The sequence below is a fragment of the Amblyomma mixtum genome, chromosome 2 (genome assembly GCF_055824585.1).
Source record: "Amblyomma mixtum isolate Tamu chromosome 2, ASM5582458v1, whole genome shotgun sequence".
In the NCBI taxonomy this organism is placed as follows: domain Eukaryota; kingdom Metazoa; phylum Arthropoda; class Arachnida; order Ixodida; family Ixodidae; genus Amblyomma; species Amblyomma mixtum.
In genome coordinates this window covers 78611469-78629572 of record NC_143013.1, presented here as the reverse complement: position 1 = coordinate 78629572, position 18104 = coordinate 78611469, and the positions used below count along the sequence as shown (strand labels likewise).

Sequence of the window (18104 nt, the reverse complement as noted above, 5' to 3'; positions counted from 1 at the left end):
ATGAAAAGGCACATCCATATAGCCCGAGTCTCTTTGTGACGTTAAACTCGCACAAACCATAAACCAGATTGCCTGTTCTTGTCGCCAGGAAAAGGGTGGCTAAGAACGTATGGCGAGGTGTCGCCCGATCTGTTGAGAGTAGCAATTTTTAATTTGTAAATTACAGAGTCCACCGAGCTTGTAACTTTGAGACCGCCCATACAGATCCGCTGCATTAGAACATGACCATTAGAATATGGCGGCAGCTCTGCTGAGTAGCATGAGGTAGAACATGTGCAGTTTTCGTATGAGTGATTGTAACTAGATGTTCGCTGTTCACCCTATGCATGGCCAGCTTGCAGCTGCTGCTCCAACTCAAGTTACAAACATACACAACCCAAATCAACCGTGTGCCTTTATATCACACAAATTCGTGCTCCAGTACACCTTGAATATCTGGTTGACTCTTCTCATTCCGCTGTACACAGTAGTGCGTTCCAGTCTGCAGAAAGAACGGGCCTGTGCTTCTGAACTGTAGCCTTTTTACGCTGAATTCCTCAGGCGTCACAGCAGATTTAAAACACCTGGCATGCAATATTAAATTGGGCAATACGCAAAGATACGTTTTTGTCGAGCTACAAAATTTGCAATCAAGCCACAAATCTGGTCTTCGCTAAATAACTCATTTAAACCAAAGAAGGCCAAAGTAAATACACAGAGAGTCAGAGGGGCCATCCGGTGTTCTTTCACTGTTGTGTTGGAGGTCAGATGTGATTTGTACAAGGGCAGCCAACAAACTACAAGCAGCAGTTGGGAACAGCAACGACGGCTACTGGGCGGCCCTGTCCTAAGGAGCCCCGGGATCAGTTCTGGGCCTTGGCCAGCTTGTCCTTGAGCGACTGGGGCATCTCGGGGGGCGGGGGCCGGGGCAGGCGCAGCCACACCTTCACACCGTCGTAGATAAACCACTGCAGAGCCGTCAGCGTACCGATCATGATGATACGCGGCGTCAGACCCTTCCACAGTCCTGCAAAGGAGAGACGGCACTATTAAGCCACAGAGGCAGGGCTTCCAAGTAAACTGTATGGGCCACAAGCGATGCCACAGCAGAGGGTTCTCTTGTGCATGGCCAAGAAATTTTGGGCACGGTATCTTGAAATAAAACAAAATTCGAAGGAAAGCACCAATTTACTCGACTAACACACACGTTTTTCAAGATCAGAAAAAAAAAAGGTTCAATGCCTTCAATCATAGCACACATCAGACTTTCATGCTTTGATAAAGAAATTAACCTTCTCCCATGGAACAACCAACTGCAACCACTCTAATGTCACAAGCCAAACAGCGCCACCACTTCACTCGTATTTCCCCATCTGGGCAACGAATCGTCATCATTCATCATCACTGTCGGAAGCCTCCTTGTCACTCTCAACGACCCAAAGCATTTCATCCTCGCTGCAGTTCATGGCATCCAAAATTCCACACTTCTTGAAGAATGGTTGACCACAGCAGACAGGGTTGTGCCCCACGCTTCCTTCACCAATTACACAAGAGTCCTGAAATGAGGCAAGCCTAATCCAGTGCTTGGCATTCATCTTGCATGACGTCAAACCGTGCGCCTCGCCGCGGAGTCGCCGCCGCTCTGGAACTGACCCGTCGGACCGCTAAAACCCTTCCGAGTTCACTTGCTGGAGAAAAACCTTTATCTCTTTGCTTCCGCCAATCACCCACACAAGTTTCAGCATGATCATTTTTTCAACCCAGTGCCGTAATGAACTCTGCGCGTCTTTGCAACTGGCGCTTCCATGTTGTATCAAGTTCAGGTTGAAGCCTTGTTGACAGAACACTTTGGATTTTCGAGTGACCTATCAGTATGTGACATGGCAATATGGACCACGATACTGATGCATAAGAAAATACCAGGCCACCATTCTGTGATATCGGTGACAATAAGGTATTGCTGGCACAGTTGCTTTTGTACTAGATTCTAATGCACATGTCATGCACATGTATAATGCACATGCCTGCAGTGCAAGGCAAGCTAGCCACACTTAAGGACAAATATGTTGCCCTGTTTTGATAGGATGTCATGTTGTTCTAATCACAAAGAGGCCACTAACAGAGAACGGATCTTTTGTATGCTAAAAGATATTGTAAAGACGATTACGATAGTCCCTAATGCAAAATTTGAGCGCAGCTCTGTAGGTGTCTCAGGCTTTGTAGGCTCATTGTTTTGCTTCACTGGGTCATCAACACGTCTGGCGATGATATTAGTTTGATGGTAGTATTAGTTGATGAAGACTATGTGCAATACATAGCACGCGAGAATGTGTATATTAGTTCGGTAGCAGTTTTGGCAGACGACCACTATGTGCAATGCACAGCACGAGAGTTTGTTGCAGTTTAAAAAGAGACGTGATTGGCCGTGGCGACAGCCTAGTGCTTTCATGCACAGGCCAGCGAAGCTGATCTGTTCACGGCACCACAGGTTCAAATCCCAGTCACGGCATTTTTATTTATTTATGGTACGGCTCAGTAACACCGACTGTGGTGACGTGGTTCAACCCACAAACAAGCATTTAAAAGCTGCGCTCTAAAAAAAAAAGAAACTATACCCAGGTGTCGCCATCAGCCACCAATTTCGCACATAAAATGCGTGCGTCAACGCCGATTTCCAGACGAGGATCCAAGATGCTATATAGCTATTCGCTCCAAAATGGTGACAACCCATCCTTTACCGTAAGGACACATATATTTTAATTTACCAGAGGGAAGATTCTCCCCGATATATATATTAGTCTTACTACCAGCCAAACGTCAACACAGCCAGAAAAAGCCAGAGAGAATCAATTTTTACTGACAACAATACTTGGATGAAGTTGTCTTTAAGGACAATCCTGATCTGTGCCTGTGGGTACAAGCAAAACTACAAGTGAATGCACTGACAAAGTCAGACATATATTCGGACCTCTTTTAAAAACTGGCCTCCATTCAAAGAGAGCAGCAAAATGCAGGTATCGTACAAGAAACCTCTCGCCAGTTTCCGTACAATTTCCTTGCTGAGTTCTAGGCATGTGTGAAGAGTGGTTTTTTATTTGAAGCGAATACCATGTTTACTCGAATCTAGGCTGGCCTGAATTTTAAGCCGACATCCGACAGTTAAGGCCAAATTTAAAAAAAAAAAAAATTTCCTCGAATGCAGGCCAGCCGGAAAAACAATTGATAACGACAGCAGCAACAGCACACACACTGCATTTATTTCCACGAACCTGCTTCCACTCACTCGTCCTCATATGGCCCTATTACGTCGCCATCCCATCATACGAAAAGAAAACGAGATCAAAATGGCAGCCAATGCTCGTGTGTGCTTTTATCGACGTAGGTTTTGGATAGCAACGACTACAGTGTCGTCTCCTGTTGGCATTACATAGGAGTGCCACCGGCGTGTTATTTTTTTTTTCATTTTTGTGCACTGTCAGCGCATTTTATTAACACGACAAAATCCTCGAACCCTAGGCCAACCTAAGAGTTTCGTATGTAGTGTTTAAAAAAAAAAACTATCGGCCTGGGCACGAATAAATACAGTAGTAATTTTTCTTGCAATACTTCTGGCGCATAAAAGTTTGACTGGCACAATAAGCACTTTCAGAACCATGTATTTTTCGAACACACAAGGCAATTACACACACGTATATAAGGACAGACATCACTTCAACTAGCAATTCCCCTGCTTTCATTCTTGCATCAACCTTTGTGCCGGCATGTTGAGCTACCGTGGATGCGAAACCTTATCGTGCCAAGCCTACACATGCACACATGCGGTGAGGCAAATCAAGCCTGCACTCACCAGCCATGCCGAGCTTCTTGGCAGCCTCAATGGCAGTGCTGCCCTTCTCTTGGTTCAGCTTCGACACCACAGTGTCAGCGGGGTGGGACACAATGGCACAGAACACACCAGCTGCAAGACAGAAAGAGTGAAATGTCAACGACTGTTCACCAGTCGCACGCCATACTAATGGTAAAGAAATTGCGTCAATCTGGTTAGGGTCTTTTCCCATCACAAATTAGAAACTAAACCAAAGAAGACTAAACGAGAGATGCTACAAGGTTCGCCTACAGTAAACCTCAACACATATAACAACGTGAAGTGCAATGACAGTGCTAAAGTACACAGACAGAGCACTTCAGCACTCTAGCAGAAATAGCCTAGGTATCCAGTAGCGATCAGTTTAGATCAGCACAGTATTTACACGAATATAATGCCAGTTTTTTTTTTTCCACAGTTAACTGGCTTTAGAATGCTTCTAATGTTACATTTGGAACAAGGTGCGAATATCGTGGGTTGCACGTGCAGTCACGAGTGCCATGTAGGAGTCCAAGGCATAGCCTCCACAGCACAGGCCAGAGCAGGTGGCGATAGGTGGATCAGGAAAATGCACAGGTTTAAGCTGCGCTTCTGGTCTCAAACATGGCAGCTGCTGTGACGCCGGTGAAACTTATGTATAACAAGATTCTCTCTTTCTCGCTACTCAAGACAGTGGCTTTCACCACACGACTTGCAAGCTATAAGGAGAGGCCAACTTCTCAACGCACATGGGGCCGAACAGCGTGCATGGGAAAGTACAGGGTGGCCATGAACATGAAAAGAAGGCAGCAAGGGCCATTAAGAAAGAGAGAGCAGTGAAAGAGTTGAGTAGGTAAAGGACTGACGGACCAATGGGCACAGGACTGGGCAGCACTAAACACGAAACTGCGGCGGTAGACTCAGTTGCATGGGAGGCTGCTTACAATAAAGCATTGAAGGCTTTTCTAGTGCTGGTTGGTCTCGCATGCATTTCTGAAGTGTTGCCCTCAAATAGTAATACCAACATATCCACTGCTTCTATATTTATGCCTGCAGTCTCCGTTTTTCTCCATACCCTCGGTTGTAGTCAACTTGAATAGGCAGAGATCACGTTATAATCAATATTTTTTCCCCCTTTTCATGAGGTCTCGAACTCTCACTTCAAAATATATTTGTGAACCCATTACATATGTGTAAATACGATATACTACTTTGTTTCACACAGCTAAAACCATCCGATATCACAACTGGAGAAGCATCCTGTTTGATATTAGCAGTTACCATGTGCACAGGGACAATCCCCTTTTGATGTTATGTATAACATTACTTTTCCATGGATACAAATTTTCTGGCAAGCACAGTTCTCTAGAAAACCACTGCTCGATTACACAGCAGAAGACTTGATTGCCGAGACAGCAGCACCCACAACTTCCAATTGATTTAGTCTTTCAAGCAACGCATACCAATGTATCCGGCAACGAAGGTGACAACCAGCTGCTCTGGCTTGGAGCACTGGTCACGTGGCTTGGGCACCACATGCTTGTAAAGGAGCTCCACGGTGCGCTCAAAGCAGGCGAACTTCATCATTGTGTACGGGATCTGACGCATCCACAGCGGGCTGATACCCTTGTAGAACCTGCAAGGTTTCATTACTACATTAAAAAGGCCCCTGAAAAGGTCTTGTGCACACACACACACTGCAGCACTCTTCCTTTACACCTGTGGCCATCCTTCATCTCTGTTGCACATCAGGGTGCTTCGTGTCACCACAGTGCACATCACCCAGGTGCGCGATATTTCATTTGTGGTCATTTCGGTTCTTGAGAGAGTGGCTTAAAGGGACACTGAGGAGAAATTGAAGTTGACTTGCATCGACAGAATACCAGCTCCTGATTACAACAACGCCATTCATACTGACAACAAAGATCTTGTAACGTAGAAAAGAGCAAGAACCAAAATACAGGTATCGCCGCCACAGGCCAAACTCACAAGTACAAGCGTGATGACGTCATAGGTCAAAACAGTGTTGCTAGAACCAACAGTTCTAGCAACATTAGGACACGAGAAACCACGAATTGAGGCGCAGCAAATGCATGCGCAAATCTCCTTGACGTCGCCAGATGGCGCCACGTACCTGACAGCTACGCGCGCTCCTGCAGCGCCGGGACCAATCAGCGCCTGCTCACAGCGATATGGGGGCTCCCGGTATTCCGCTAACGGTAACAAGGTACACGGTATGCTAAAGGTGTCTATTTGCAAGAACTTGGTTGACGACTTCAAGAACGGGACCCATTGTAACGCTGGCAAAACGCCGGTGCAAACGTAAACGAAGCGACGGCCGCAATAGCCGATAGATGCCTTCAACGTGCGGCCGGCGGTAGCTTTCTTTTCGGCTGCTGCTGGGCCGCACTGCTGGCCGCCAGAAATCACGGAGTCTGCGTTACGTCATGTGCACGTCATGTTTCACGTCACTTAGTCCTGTGTCGTCATAGGAGAATCCCAAGTTTGAATCAGAGCGGCGGGAAAAACTTTTTCAACTTCGAATCCAAATTTCTTAGAAATAAAGGCATCTTTCGCTGCCGGCCAAGTGGCAACAAAGCCATGACATGCCGAACTATCGGATTTTGCTTTAAAAAAAATATTAACAGAGCTCTCCTCAGTGTCCCTTTAAGTGTTTGCAGTCAACTAAAATGAAGCAGCAATTATTTTGCAGCTTTTTCCCCGCTTCACATGACCTGCACTGAGCTTTTGACGTCAGCCATTGTCAGTTGTTGAAACTGAAACCAAAACATAAGAAGCGAAGATATTCGATTATAAATTTAGCAGTCATCAGCTAATACCACGTGGTGATCATGTACACTAATGCCGTAAGCACCACTACAATGGTGGTGGTGGGTAGCTCCCCACCATGTGGTGCCACACATGGAAAGTTAGCCGTAGTAACTAAAGCACTGGTAAGCTCTAATTTGAGCTCCCACAGCTACACTATTCCAGCATTGCGCAACTACTTAGTCTAAACTTTCCACTGCCCCCATCAGCTTGAAACACCACTCAAGCATTTAAGCTAAGTTAGCATTTAAGCTAACTGACAGCTCCTCAGGTTGTGAAAGATGTGCTTCATTACAAGTTTCACCTAAGTTTCATAACACTGCCTCAAAGCCAGCAAAACGTTACCCCTAAGCATATGATGCTAAAAGGAACATCTCCAAACTTTGCCTCTACCAACCTGCAACTATTCACCTCAGCAAATCTGATGTCAAGACAGTGACACCAATGATAACTTAAACCTCAAGCCTTAACAACGATAACCTTCTAGTAAAACAGTACTAATACTAGTTGCTACAAACTGGTAAGAGTGCACACTTCCTCCATTATCATCATCAGCCTGACTAAACCCACTGCAGGGCAAAGGCCTCTCCCATGTCTCTCCAATTAACCCTGTCCTTTGCTAGTTGCCGCCACTGTATCCCCGCAAACTTCTTAATCTCATCCGCCCACCTAACTTTCTGCCGTCCCCTGCCACGTTTGCTTTCTCTTGGAATCCACTCCGTTACCTTTAAGGACCAGCGGTTATCTTGCCTTCGCATTACATGCCCTGCCCAAGCCCACTTCTTCCTCTTGATTTCAACTAGGATGTCATTAACCCGCGTTTGTTCCCTCACCCACTCCGCCCTCTTCCGATCTCTTAACGTTACACCTATCATTTGCCTTTCCATAGCTCGCTGCGTTGTTCTTAACTTAAGCTGAACCCTCTTTGTTAGCCTCCACGTTTCTGCCCCATAGGTGAGTACCGGTAGGATACAGCTGTTATATACTTTTCTCTTCAGGGATATTGGCAAGCTACCATTCATGACCTGAGAGAACCTGCCATATGCGCTCCACCCCATTCTTATTCTTCTAGTTATTTCCCTCTCATGATCCGGATCCGCGGTCACTACCTGCCCTAAGTAGACATATTCTCTTACTACTTCCAGCACCTCTCTACCAATTGCGAACTGCTGTTCCCTTGCAAGGCTATTGAACATTACTTTGGTTTTCTGCATGTTAATTCTTAGCCCCACCATTCTACTCTGCCTGTCTAGCTGATTGATCATGCTTTGCAGTTCTTGTCCTGAGTGGCTTAGCCATTATAACAGCACTCAAATATTGAGCAACTCTGCACTGATGAGTCATAACCTGCAGGCACCTACCCACGCAGTCCTTCCTCTTTGTAGATCATTGGCGCAACCTTGGAAAGGTATGGAGGGCAGCCAGCCAAGGTCTGGATGCGCACTTTAACAGCTTCCATGGGGCACAGGGCAATGTCGGCAAAGAACTCGGCTGAGGCACTGGCTGCCAAGTAGAGGGATGTCCGCCACAGATAGGACAGTTCCTAGCGAAAGAAGGCATGGTGCGAGCATTAAACACAGCCGGGCCCCTTTGAAAAAATACAAAACCCTTCATATCTGCACCCAGCACTTCAAAAATGCCTCTACATAAAGGCGGCTATGCATCCCTTTATACACAGCCTAAACCTCCCGACCAAAACCCACCACTGGGCACAAAAAGATGCCACAAGATCCCGAGACCCGCCCATCCCCCGTCATACAGTGAAAATGAAAGAATAATGTTCTCAGAATCATGTACTCTGAACTTCCACTTTCACTGTTTAAAGCAGAACCGGTTCTTACTGCCCACTCAGGATTTAAAATTATTTTCCACCCATTCAAATTTGGAGGGAAGTGACCCACGCAAATAATTTCCGCAAGCCAACAGGGTTGAAACAAGATGCTCAGAAGTTGAAACAAATGTGCGAGCTGATCAGTGCTCAACCGAAGAAACGGAATATTACCTCTCCTAGAATGTTGCTGTACAGGATCTTGAAGACCTCATAGAATCCAAACTTGCCAAGCCCTTGCATCGAGTAGCCAATGGCCGTTGGCGCCCAGCCGCGGCCAAGACCTCTCGCGCCTTCCTCTTTGATGGTTATGCTGAATCCTTGGAATATGCCCTTGTATTTCCCTGGATTGGTCTGCAAATCAAAAACAAACAAGCTAAACTTAAGGGACCAAGCACAAGAAACAAGAACGATAAGCAGACGCCAAGGGAATGAACGCATGCGCTTTACCTGTATTCTACATTTCACAAGGTCCAGAGGGACGATGGCGGTGTGGGTGATGCCGCAACTGAGGATACCTCCGAATCCGCACAGGGCGTAGTACTTCATCGAGCCGAACACGACGGGCTCTGGGCAGCAAGCGAATCGCGAAAAGGTAAACGCAATGCACTACACTCTTCACCAACTGCATGGACAATCGCATTCTGTCACTTTCATTTTCCTCGTAGGCAGGGCGTAAAGATCCAACAAGAAAGTAGTTAACAAATCTCGCAGCGGACTTCACAGTGTGGAAGAAGGGAGACACCCGCATACCCATCATTCACTGAATTAACACGCTGGCATAATCAATCTCTTCCATCAGAGTGAAAGCACATTTGTCATTCAAAGGGTCGCCCCCCCTCGGCTACCTGCCCTCTATAATTTTAGTACAAGGTCAACCAACGACTTGCACTCATATGTGCTTGATGCGCAGATTTAAACGTTCTAGACGAAACAGTTTGCTGAAAAACAAAACTACTCGGCAAAATGCTTCAAAGGGCTTGAGTCTGGCTCACCGTCAGCGGCGCAAGCGCTGAAAGTCCTTGGGACCACAGTCGTTGGCACCGGCATCGACTCGACCGACGAGTCGCACTTTGCCGAGAATGGCCTCGCAAACGGGCTCCGCTTAGCGGTTTCTAAAAGCTGACTAAAACTGTTCATCTTGGAGTGTAATAAAGTCCAATAGCTCGCAGACCAAAGCCAGAAAAACACAGGAGGGCACTTTGACCGGGTGCTTGAGCCCGACCTTATGCCGAACTTCTGTGAAAATGGCTGACGACCGGGCAAGAGGACACGTGATGTAGTTTTTCGCGTTGCCAGCCCATGTCTCGTGCTAAGTTCCCGCCAAAACTGGCGCTTACGACTCCTAAATTTGCGCGCGTCTTACGTGCGACCTGAGCCGCCAAGTCATTGGTCTTTTTTCATTCTCTGTCGTCCACTAAAAAAATTTTAGTTTGAAATTTTGAACTTGCCGAATGTAGTACATGTTCAAAAAGCAGCTGATTCAACAACTTGATTACTGACGCTCGTCACAGGCGCACTGGCTAAACAACTACACAACCTGCATTGTGAATAAAATCGGCTCAGTATTTTAGCATGAGTGCACGGGTTTCGTAGTGTGACAGACCACTACAAATGCCACTCCTTGCACCGCTTGCACACTGCACAGAAATTGCGTTGCCAGCCGTACGCCGCAAGGGGCATTGCCAGCATTAGCCAGCATAAGCCAGCATAGCCCCATCTACATGGACATTTAGCAAGCAGCAGGTGGATGGGCGGCTTTAGCTTTAGCTTTGGGGCGAGTTGTATGGGGGTTGTTTACTTCTCTTGAACTGTTCCGTTCAGTGTACAGCGCTTTCCGTTCTCGTTTCTACAAGATAATGCAGTTGGGCTGAAAGGGCCCTTCGAAATCGAAACGAACGAACGATGGACAAGCTGAAGAGAGCGCTAAGCGGCGGCGAAGACCGCGGCGATGAAGAACAAGGCATCGTGACCCAGGTAATACGCCGCCGCGTCGACATATGCGAGGCGATGCACGGGTACGGTCAACGTGAGCCTCATTTCGGGCTGTTTTCAGATCGTGGACACCTCGACCCTGAGCTGGTCGACGCGGGTGAAGGGATTCGCCATCTGCTTTGTGCTGGGCTTCGTCTTCTCGCTGATGGGTGCCGTGGCTATGGCGTTCCCGGGCGGCCTCAAGATGTTTGGCGCCTTCTACACCCTGGGCAACATAACAGCCCTGTGCAGCACGCTGTTCCTCATGGGGCCTGCCAACCAAATCAAGAAGATGTTCGCGCCGACGCGAGCCATCGCCACCTGCGTCATGCTGGTGGGTAGCCGATGACATCTGTCCATGTCACAAGCTGTCAGGCTCTCCTCAAGACTTAATCGAATGTAATAGAATCGCAAAGAAACTTGCCGTAAATGTGCAGGTTGACTAAAGAGCCTTTAGACAGGGCTGCTAATTCAGTGTTTTGTGATTTGAGAACAGCTTAACACTGCTGATGAGGTGGTGTGAATTCTTATTGGATACAGCAAAAGAAGTGAGCGTTTTGACAGGCAGACCATTTTGCTGTCAGTCATGGTTGTGACATCATACTCACCGTGTGCTCGTTTTGCAGGGATTCTTGGTCCTGACACTAATGGCTGCATTTTGGGTGAGACACTTTCACTTTGTATATATTCAGCACTAGCAGTATTCCTTGGGGAGAAACCACGTTGGTCATAATTTTTCCAACAGAAAAAGTTCAAGAAATGCATTGTGCTTATAGTACCGCTCCTGCCAAGAGTTGCCTATGAATCTGCTGCTATTATATAAAATAACCCTGAGTGAGTGATGGGTGGGGTATTTGAGCGTTTACTTCTGGGCTTTGATTTGACGTGGCGTTGGCTGAGCTTCATTAATGAATTACGGAGGACTGCAAGAGCCACCCGCTTTGCTTTGCGTTCCATACTTGAACTGGTACCAGGCTCCACCCACATTTGGCTGTTCCTCTGAAGGTGCACTATGATATTTTAGCTGTAGTCACTGGAATCGCCTTTCTTTGTTACATGGTCAGTCGTATGTTAAGTAGTTTAGTGCTGAAATGGTTCATGAATGTATGTGTAAGCAACATCAATATGAATTGCTCTCATTCTATAAACCTCCTTGGTGTTCATTCTATAAACCTCCTTGAAATCATGGCAAAGCTCAGTGCTTTACTTTCTGTTATAATGCTAAAGAGAGCACCTGTTAGGGGTGCTTGCACTCATGTTTTCTCTTTTTGGAATTTGAAAATGAGTTGGTTGCTTGAAGGACGCCCATACCTTGTGTGAACACTGTGACATTTGCTTTTCCAGTGGAAGAATGCACTGCTGACCATCATCTTCTGTATCATCCAGTTTTTGGCAATGACATGGTACTCGTTGTCGTACATCCCCTTCGCCCGGTAAGCAGCACTCGACCGTTCACCTGCTGGGTCCAACGTGTTCAGCCAGTATGCTTCTTTCGTAAGGCTGATGTGTACAGAAGCAGAAAATCTGCTCTCCGGTGTGGCATGATGGGGTCAGGGAGCATCTGAAGATGGGTAAAAAAACAAAACAAAAAACTTTCACATTCATTTGGCAGACTTTTGTGGTGCGAGGGGGGTAGTTTCAGTAGTGTGTGAGAAGGATGTATAGCTTGATTCCTCTGGTACGAAGGTAAGGTGCCTGAGGAAGGAGCTGTGAGCAGAGGAGTTATTTAGAATCAGCTTGATCACAGAGGAATGGAGTTCCAAACAGGAATGCTGAGGGCTGCTCGCTCATCAGGCAGCTCAGAAATTCAAGGAGATGGCGAAAGAAATGTCGGCAGAGTGGGCTCAGCAAGTCTAGCAAAGTGCCGAGAAATCTTGGAATGCCCAGCGTCTCAATGCGTTGCAAGGCTGGTTTGGTGTTCTCAGTCGAGTTCAGGGGAACTATGTGTTGCTGTCTCACAACTCTCAACAGGGCATGAATACAGAGGAACATGCTGCATATGCCCTTTTCATGCTTCGTCTGGGTCATGCTCCTCAGTGTGCCCTATCACATGCTTCCGTGTTCAGCTGACAGACATGATGGGTGAACTGGCATATCTGTTCACAATACCAAAGTGGAAGGCTTTTGCGCAGCCATTAATAAAGCTGCTCTCAAGCTATTGCACCAAATGGTTAATCGAAACGAACAGCCCGTACTATGAGTAAAATGAGTAAATGAGTCTTGTAATTCTTCAGCTTGTTTTCTTTCTAGCTGCTGTACCCTTCCTCTCTGACCTTGCCGTCTCTAGCACAGCACTTTCCCTCTGGCACCACTGTGTGGTGCCTCGCTGCACTGGCCAAATCGCTCTCCCTCTGCACTGTATATTTCTCTCGCACTGCACCGCCGCGGTGGCTCAATTGTTACGCGCTCGGCTGGTGACCTGAAAGATGCGGGTTTGATCCCAGCCGCGGCGGTCGAATTTCGATGGAGGCGAAATTCTAGAGGCCCGTGTACTGTGCGATGTCAGTGCACATTAAAGAACCCCAGGTGGTCAAAATTTCCGGAGCCCTTCACTGCGGCGTCCCTCATAGCCTGAGTCGCTTCAGAACAATAAACCCCCATAAGCCACAAGTCTCTTCCACTGATTGATGTCGCGGCCTTCCATCTGCTATACTTTGTGCCAAGCTTTACACTCACCTACCCTCTTGCGCTCTTTCGCTGCTGTGCTGTGTGGACCACGTAGAACGGCGCAAAACTGAGATTATGCCATTAACGTCTGTATCTGTAGAAGGGTAAGAGTTTGGGCGAGGCAAGAAAAGGAGTACTGGGGTACAAACAAGGGCAGGCAGGTAGATAAAGGGTGTTGCTTCAACCAAGAGAGAGAAAAGGAAACATCATGCAAGGTGATACCACACTGTTTTTCTGCATCAGCAGGCTTGAGTGAAGACCAGCTGAATTTTTTTATTCTTGAAGACTGCATCAGACTTCTATAACTCCGAAAACATTTGGCATACTTAAATTGCCCCCTCAAAAAAAATTTATTTTTTAAAGTTGTTCTACCCGCTTGTATACCTTGTTTTTTATGCTGCCTTAAGTTTCATTGCTGAAATCGGCCAGAAAGTACCCTAAAAAAATTGTTTTGTGAACCGCAGCTTCTCTGCATTGCAGGCAAATGCTAAAACAATGGGCATTTTTTTCTGTTACGGGTTTCTGCCTTGATACCCATCTTGCAGAGCAGATTTCTTCATGACAGTTTTATCTATTAATGCTATAGCGTTAAAGGCCCTGTTGTGTATAAAATCCAGTGTCGTCATAGTTGGCATCGGTGTTGTGAGCGAAAAATCACGAGCATGACTATAGCGGGTGGTGCCCAGAGAGCCACCTATAGGAGGCAGGTGTGCCACCTAGGTCACGTGACCTTGCAGCGTCATCACAACCTGCCCACCATGGTAGGTGCCAGTTAAATTGTCACTCAGGAAGAGCATCCTGGGCCACACAAGGCCCACCGCTGGGAGCACCTGCCATCGCAGGGCAGTGGCGAATCGCTTTAACCGCTGCGCCACTGCGCCATGAGGGGTATGAGGGCTCCCGGGGATCTATGAATGTAGAGTAGGGAATGACCTTCTGCATATAGGAGGTATTCACATGACGTCATCCGCAAGGGGCGCTAGCGGCCGGTGCGGCATTCGCCATGTTGGTGGTCGCGCGCGTGGCCGCCGCAACCAGCCGCAGCGTTTAAATAGCTGCATGGTGATGTGTGAAATGTGAGTGTATTTCGTGTCTCGCCGCGGATAATTTTTGTCCGACCCGTAACACGGCGTGACAGAGTGGGTATGCTGTGAACTGCACAAAGCCGAAAAGAACGGGTACGCTCAAAAGGTTCCACTTTGTGAAAAGGTCGACAAGGAAAGCGGAGGAGCCGGCGCGGTGTCTGCCGCGCGTCGAATTCACCGGTATCGAGGCCCACCTTGTGCACGGCTTAAGTTTGCTGGCAGGCCAAGGAATTAAAGCATACAAACCTATGAGAGGGTGCAATTACTTGACAAGCGGGTGAGTCCAAGAGCCGTGCTGTGGGTGCCGACGTCCGAAGTGCCGTTTTTGGCGAGGTTGGTAATTCGAAGGATCTGTTCGCTTAGCTGTAGCTTAACTTGTCACCTCTATCTGCTGAAAGTGACGTGTTACTACTGAATCTAGCGGAATGGCTGCACATGCGTTACTGCGAAAGGGCTAGACGTCTTGTGCATACGAAGCAGCGCTATAGCTACAATCAAAACTGCAAAACATTCTCGCTGGGTCTGCCGTTCGTGCTGCGAGCGCGTGACAGTATTTGTTTGACCGTTGTGTCGTGTAAGGCAGCTATGATGCTTTGCATTTCTGCTGAAAGACCGTCTGAGAAGCTTCAGCAGTTCGCGGACTACAGCCGCTGGAAATATCAGTTTCTCTGGCACCAGTTTTGGAATTTCGGTAACTAATCGGGCTGTTTATCCACGATGTGCCCTGCATGACTAACAGTTATCAACTGGTATTAAAAGCTGCAAGTCGTGTACGTTCTTGTGTGCAGTGCAGCCAGCCAGTTTTGCTGCCGAGTTGGGATATCATGGCACAGAAGAATTCTACTGCAAACTTCATGCACAACCCGTGTTCCACAAAGAGAAGTGGTCGCTGACGCATTTAACAACGTGCAAACATTCACGGACCTCACGGCATACCGTGACACTGCGCGAGCTGGCATGAAACAACCGCAAACATAGCGCGTTTGCCGCGACGACGCTCGCGCCGTCTGGTAGCGCGGCCTCAGTGAATACCTCCTATATGGGAGTTAACCCATTACGCTATTGCATTATACCCTTAATAATTGTCCCCTCCGATTTATTGACCCGTATGTTTTGTTGCACTCGTGTGGCTACAACTGCAACTCAAGACATTTTATATTTCAAATTTATTTTAACTTTCTTGTATGAAATTTTCTTCTCACTTTAGATATATCAACAGTCAACGCATTGCAAAAATTCAGTCAAAATTTGTGCTTTGCGAAGAGAGAAACTACGAATATTCTTGCAGGAACGCAGTGAACATTGACCCAGCTCTCTGCCACATTTTCCTAACTGTGCACCCCCTTTTCATGAGGTTCTGAGGGAAAATATATATATGAGAAAACAATTTTCTGGGAATGTGCACAAAAAATTTAATTTAAATACATCAAGAAATAAAAAAAAAAATTTGCTGAAAGCAACATCCCCCCCCGATGTTCTTCCTCATTGCAATTTAGCGCAGTGGCCGAGTTGTCTTAACCAGCTGCTGCCAATTCCTTTTTCCAGGGACGCCGTCAAGAAGTGCTTCCAGTCGTGCATGGGCTGAGCTGACATGTGTGTCGTGCAGTGGTGCCTTTCCCTCAAGTCGTCACATTTCCCGGGGTTGTAATTTTACCTGTGTGACATGGAGTTGTTGTTCGTGCACATTATACCATACAGTCATTGATTTTTCAAGAGACTTATTTTTGATACAGGACTGTTGTATTTCAGCCAGGAACAACACAAGTGTTGCATGATCAGGGAATAAACTAATCTGTGTTGTGTGTGTGTGTGCCCTGTCATCTTTGCACTAATTAAAGACGTTGTTGAATGAGTCACTGGAAGCAGTGTTGTTTTGTTTGGACACTTTTGAGTATCAGTCAACGGAAATGCAACAATCCGTGCTTGCACTTGAAGTGTATCGTTCTTTGTTTTCTTAATACCTAACTTATTACAATTAAGCAGTCTGAATGCGGTAGACTCCCATTAAGATGAACTTGGATAAAATGAATAATGACTAAGGAACAGTATGAGAACATTAAGTTGGTTTCAGGACTCTGGAAAAAAAACCACTTCACGGGACCCTGTGCCATTAGGACCCATGTATTTCTGTCGTATTAATATAGACAGCGATGAAAATCTCAACTGCCACAACCGGATGATTCCTGTATTTGAATGCAGGGTAGCAATGAAAGTCAATGCAAAAGTACAAGTGCCCGAGAGGCGTTTTTTTTTAATGTGCACTCATGTTTTATATTGTGCCCTGCTGGTGTGCCTTACCATCTCCCGTATTGCAAAAATTAATGGAAAGAAAACACTCTGCAGCTTGGGGTATGCTGGGAGCCACATTAGCCAGCTGTCAGCCTATGTGAGTGTAGTCATGTGGTTCATGGGATGTGAACACATGTAATAGAGACGAAATTACATGTCTGATGAACCACTAGGCACTTCAAACTGCACTGCATTATTTAAGGTAATGTCAACGATAATAATTTACTTGCAGCTCCCCAGATTTAATACAATTTTTAATGTGACAGCGCTAAAGGCTGTTATTCAGAAAATCCGGTGTCTGCGTTGCGAGTGAAAAACAACGAGCATGACTCTTGCAGGTGGTGTGCACAGAGCAGGTCACGTGACCTTGCAGCACCATCACAACCTGCCCACCGGATTATGAGAAAACTGCCACCGTGACAGGGGGCAGTAAAATTAATGATTGGTCACTTGGGAAGATCAACGTGTGCGCACAAGGCCCATCGCAAGGTAGCGGCGCACTGCTCAACTGCGGCAGGAGGGGTGTGAAGTCTCCCATAGACTTATGAATGTAGAGAATGACCTCCCTATACGGCAATTAACCCATTACGCTATCACATAATACCCTTAAGTCGCTTTGAGACGTTAAACCCCATAAACCAAACTAAACCAAACCAACCTTAGGTCACAGATGCGCCAATGACCCAGCAAAGCCATGAGCCAACCAAGCTAAGCACATGATTTTGTACGTCTACTCGATTTAAGTACGGCAAGACCCTACATTTTTTTTAGTATCTTTTTTTTAAAGTTCATTTTGGATGACTTGTGTTACGGACAGTTTTGCTCGGGGACCAAAGCGCACATATTGATGCGGCACAACTGTACAGCAGGCTCTCGTTACGACAAATCCTCGTACCAGACAATAACAAGACCATTTGGTTGGTTTCCCATAGGATTCAGTGCAAACAAACAAAAAAAAAGAACGCTTAAGACTACCTGCTTTGTGCATGATTCGGTGACAAACTTTAGCAGCGGCTGCGAACCCCAGAGAACAGCACTGACGGGGTGCTTATGCAGCACTTCCAGCAAAGCAAAAGTGTCATGAAACGCTTTCATGCAAGAAAGCGCACCCAACAAGATGACTTCCACGCAACATTGCGAAATTGTGTGGAGAGGCTATCTTGCAGGAAAGTTCTGTTGCCGATGCAGAAAATGCAGGGCACCTTTGCTCCTGCCTGTGTGCAACACAGAGATGGCAGATCTCACTATCGTGCGCACATCACGGGCCACGCGTTGCCACAGGCTGACTAAAAGGCACCTAGTGAACCCGCTCGTTGACTAGATTCCCAGGCAGCTGAGAGCCTTTCAATTGACCAGGTGTCGCAATAAGCGTTATCGCGGTATAGAGATGGCCAGATATCGGCGCCGCATGTGCACGAGCTCATATATTTAACAGCTGTCCTGCCAAAGAAGCAAGATGGGCGCATATGGCTACCCAGCTGGGCACTTCTAAAGCGCTCAGAGCTTCAAAAACAGTCGCAAACAAACAAAAAAAAAGGCGAAAGAGGCTGAAAAAACTATAAATGCTGAAAATGAGGAAAGTAGGATAACATGACCATTACTGTTCAGC

At 46.8% G+C, this 18104-nt stretch overlaps 2 protein-coding genes across 2 annotated transcripts; one reads left to right on the top strand and one right to left on the bottom strand.

Annotated features, from left to right (window-relative positions):
* Window positions 1-381: 381 nt before the first annotated feature.
* On the bottom strand, window positions 382-9756 carry LOC149359823 (phosphate carrier protein, mitochondrial-like). The gene is made up of 7 exons (XM_089571930.1): window positions 9476-9756; window positions 8931-9049; window positions 8655-8834; window positions 8014-8195; window positions 5287-5459; window positions 3827-3937; window positions 382-1006 (listed from the first exon to the last, which is right to left on the bottom strand). Exons 1-7 carry the CDS (start codon window positions 9618-9620, stop codon window positions 843-845), a joined length of 1074 nt encoding a protein of 357 aa, XP_089428056.1. The 5' UTR covers window positions 9621-9756; the 3' UTR covers window positions 382-842.
* Window positions 9757-10151: 395 nt separating this feature from the next.
* Window positions 10152-16062, top strand: LOC149359822 (vesicle transport protein SFT2A). Its single transcript, XM_089571931.1, has 5 exons — window positions 10152-10457; window positions 10537-10788; window positions 11081-11116; window positions 11799-11887; window positions 15752-16062. The coding sequence occupies exons 1-5, from the start codon at window positions 10386-10388 to the stop codon at window positions 15789-15791; spliced, it is 489 nt and encodes a 162-aa protein (XP_089428057.1). The 5' UTR covers window positions 10152-10385; the 3' UTR covers window positions 15792-16062.
* Window positions 16063-18104: the final 2042 nt, after the last annotated feature.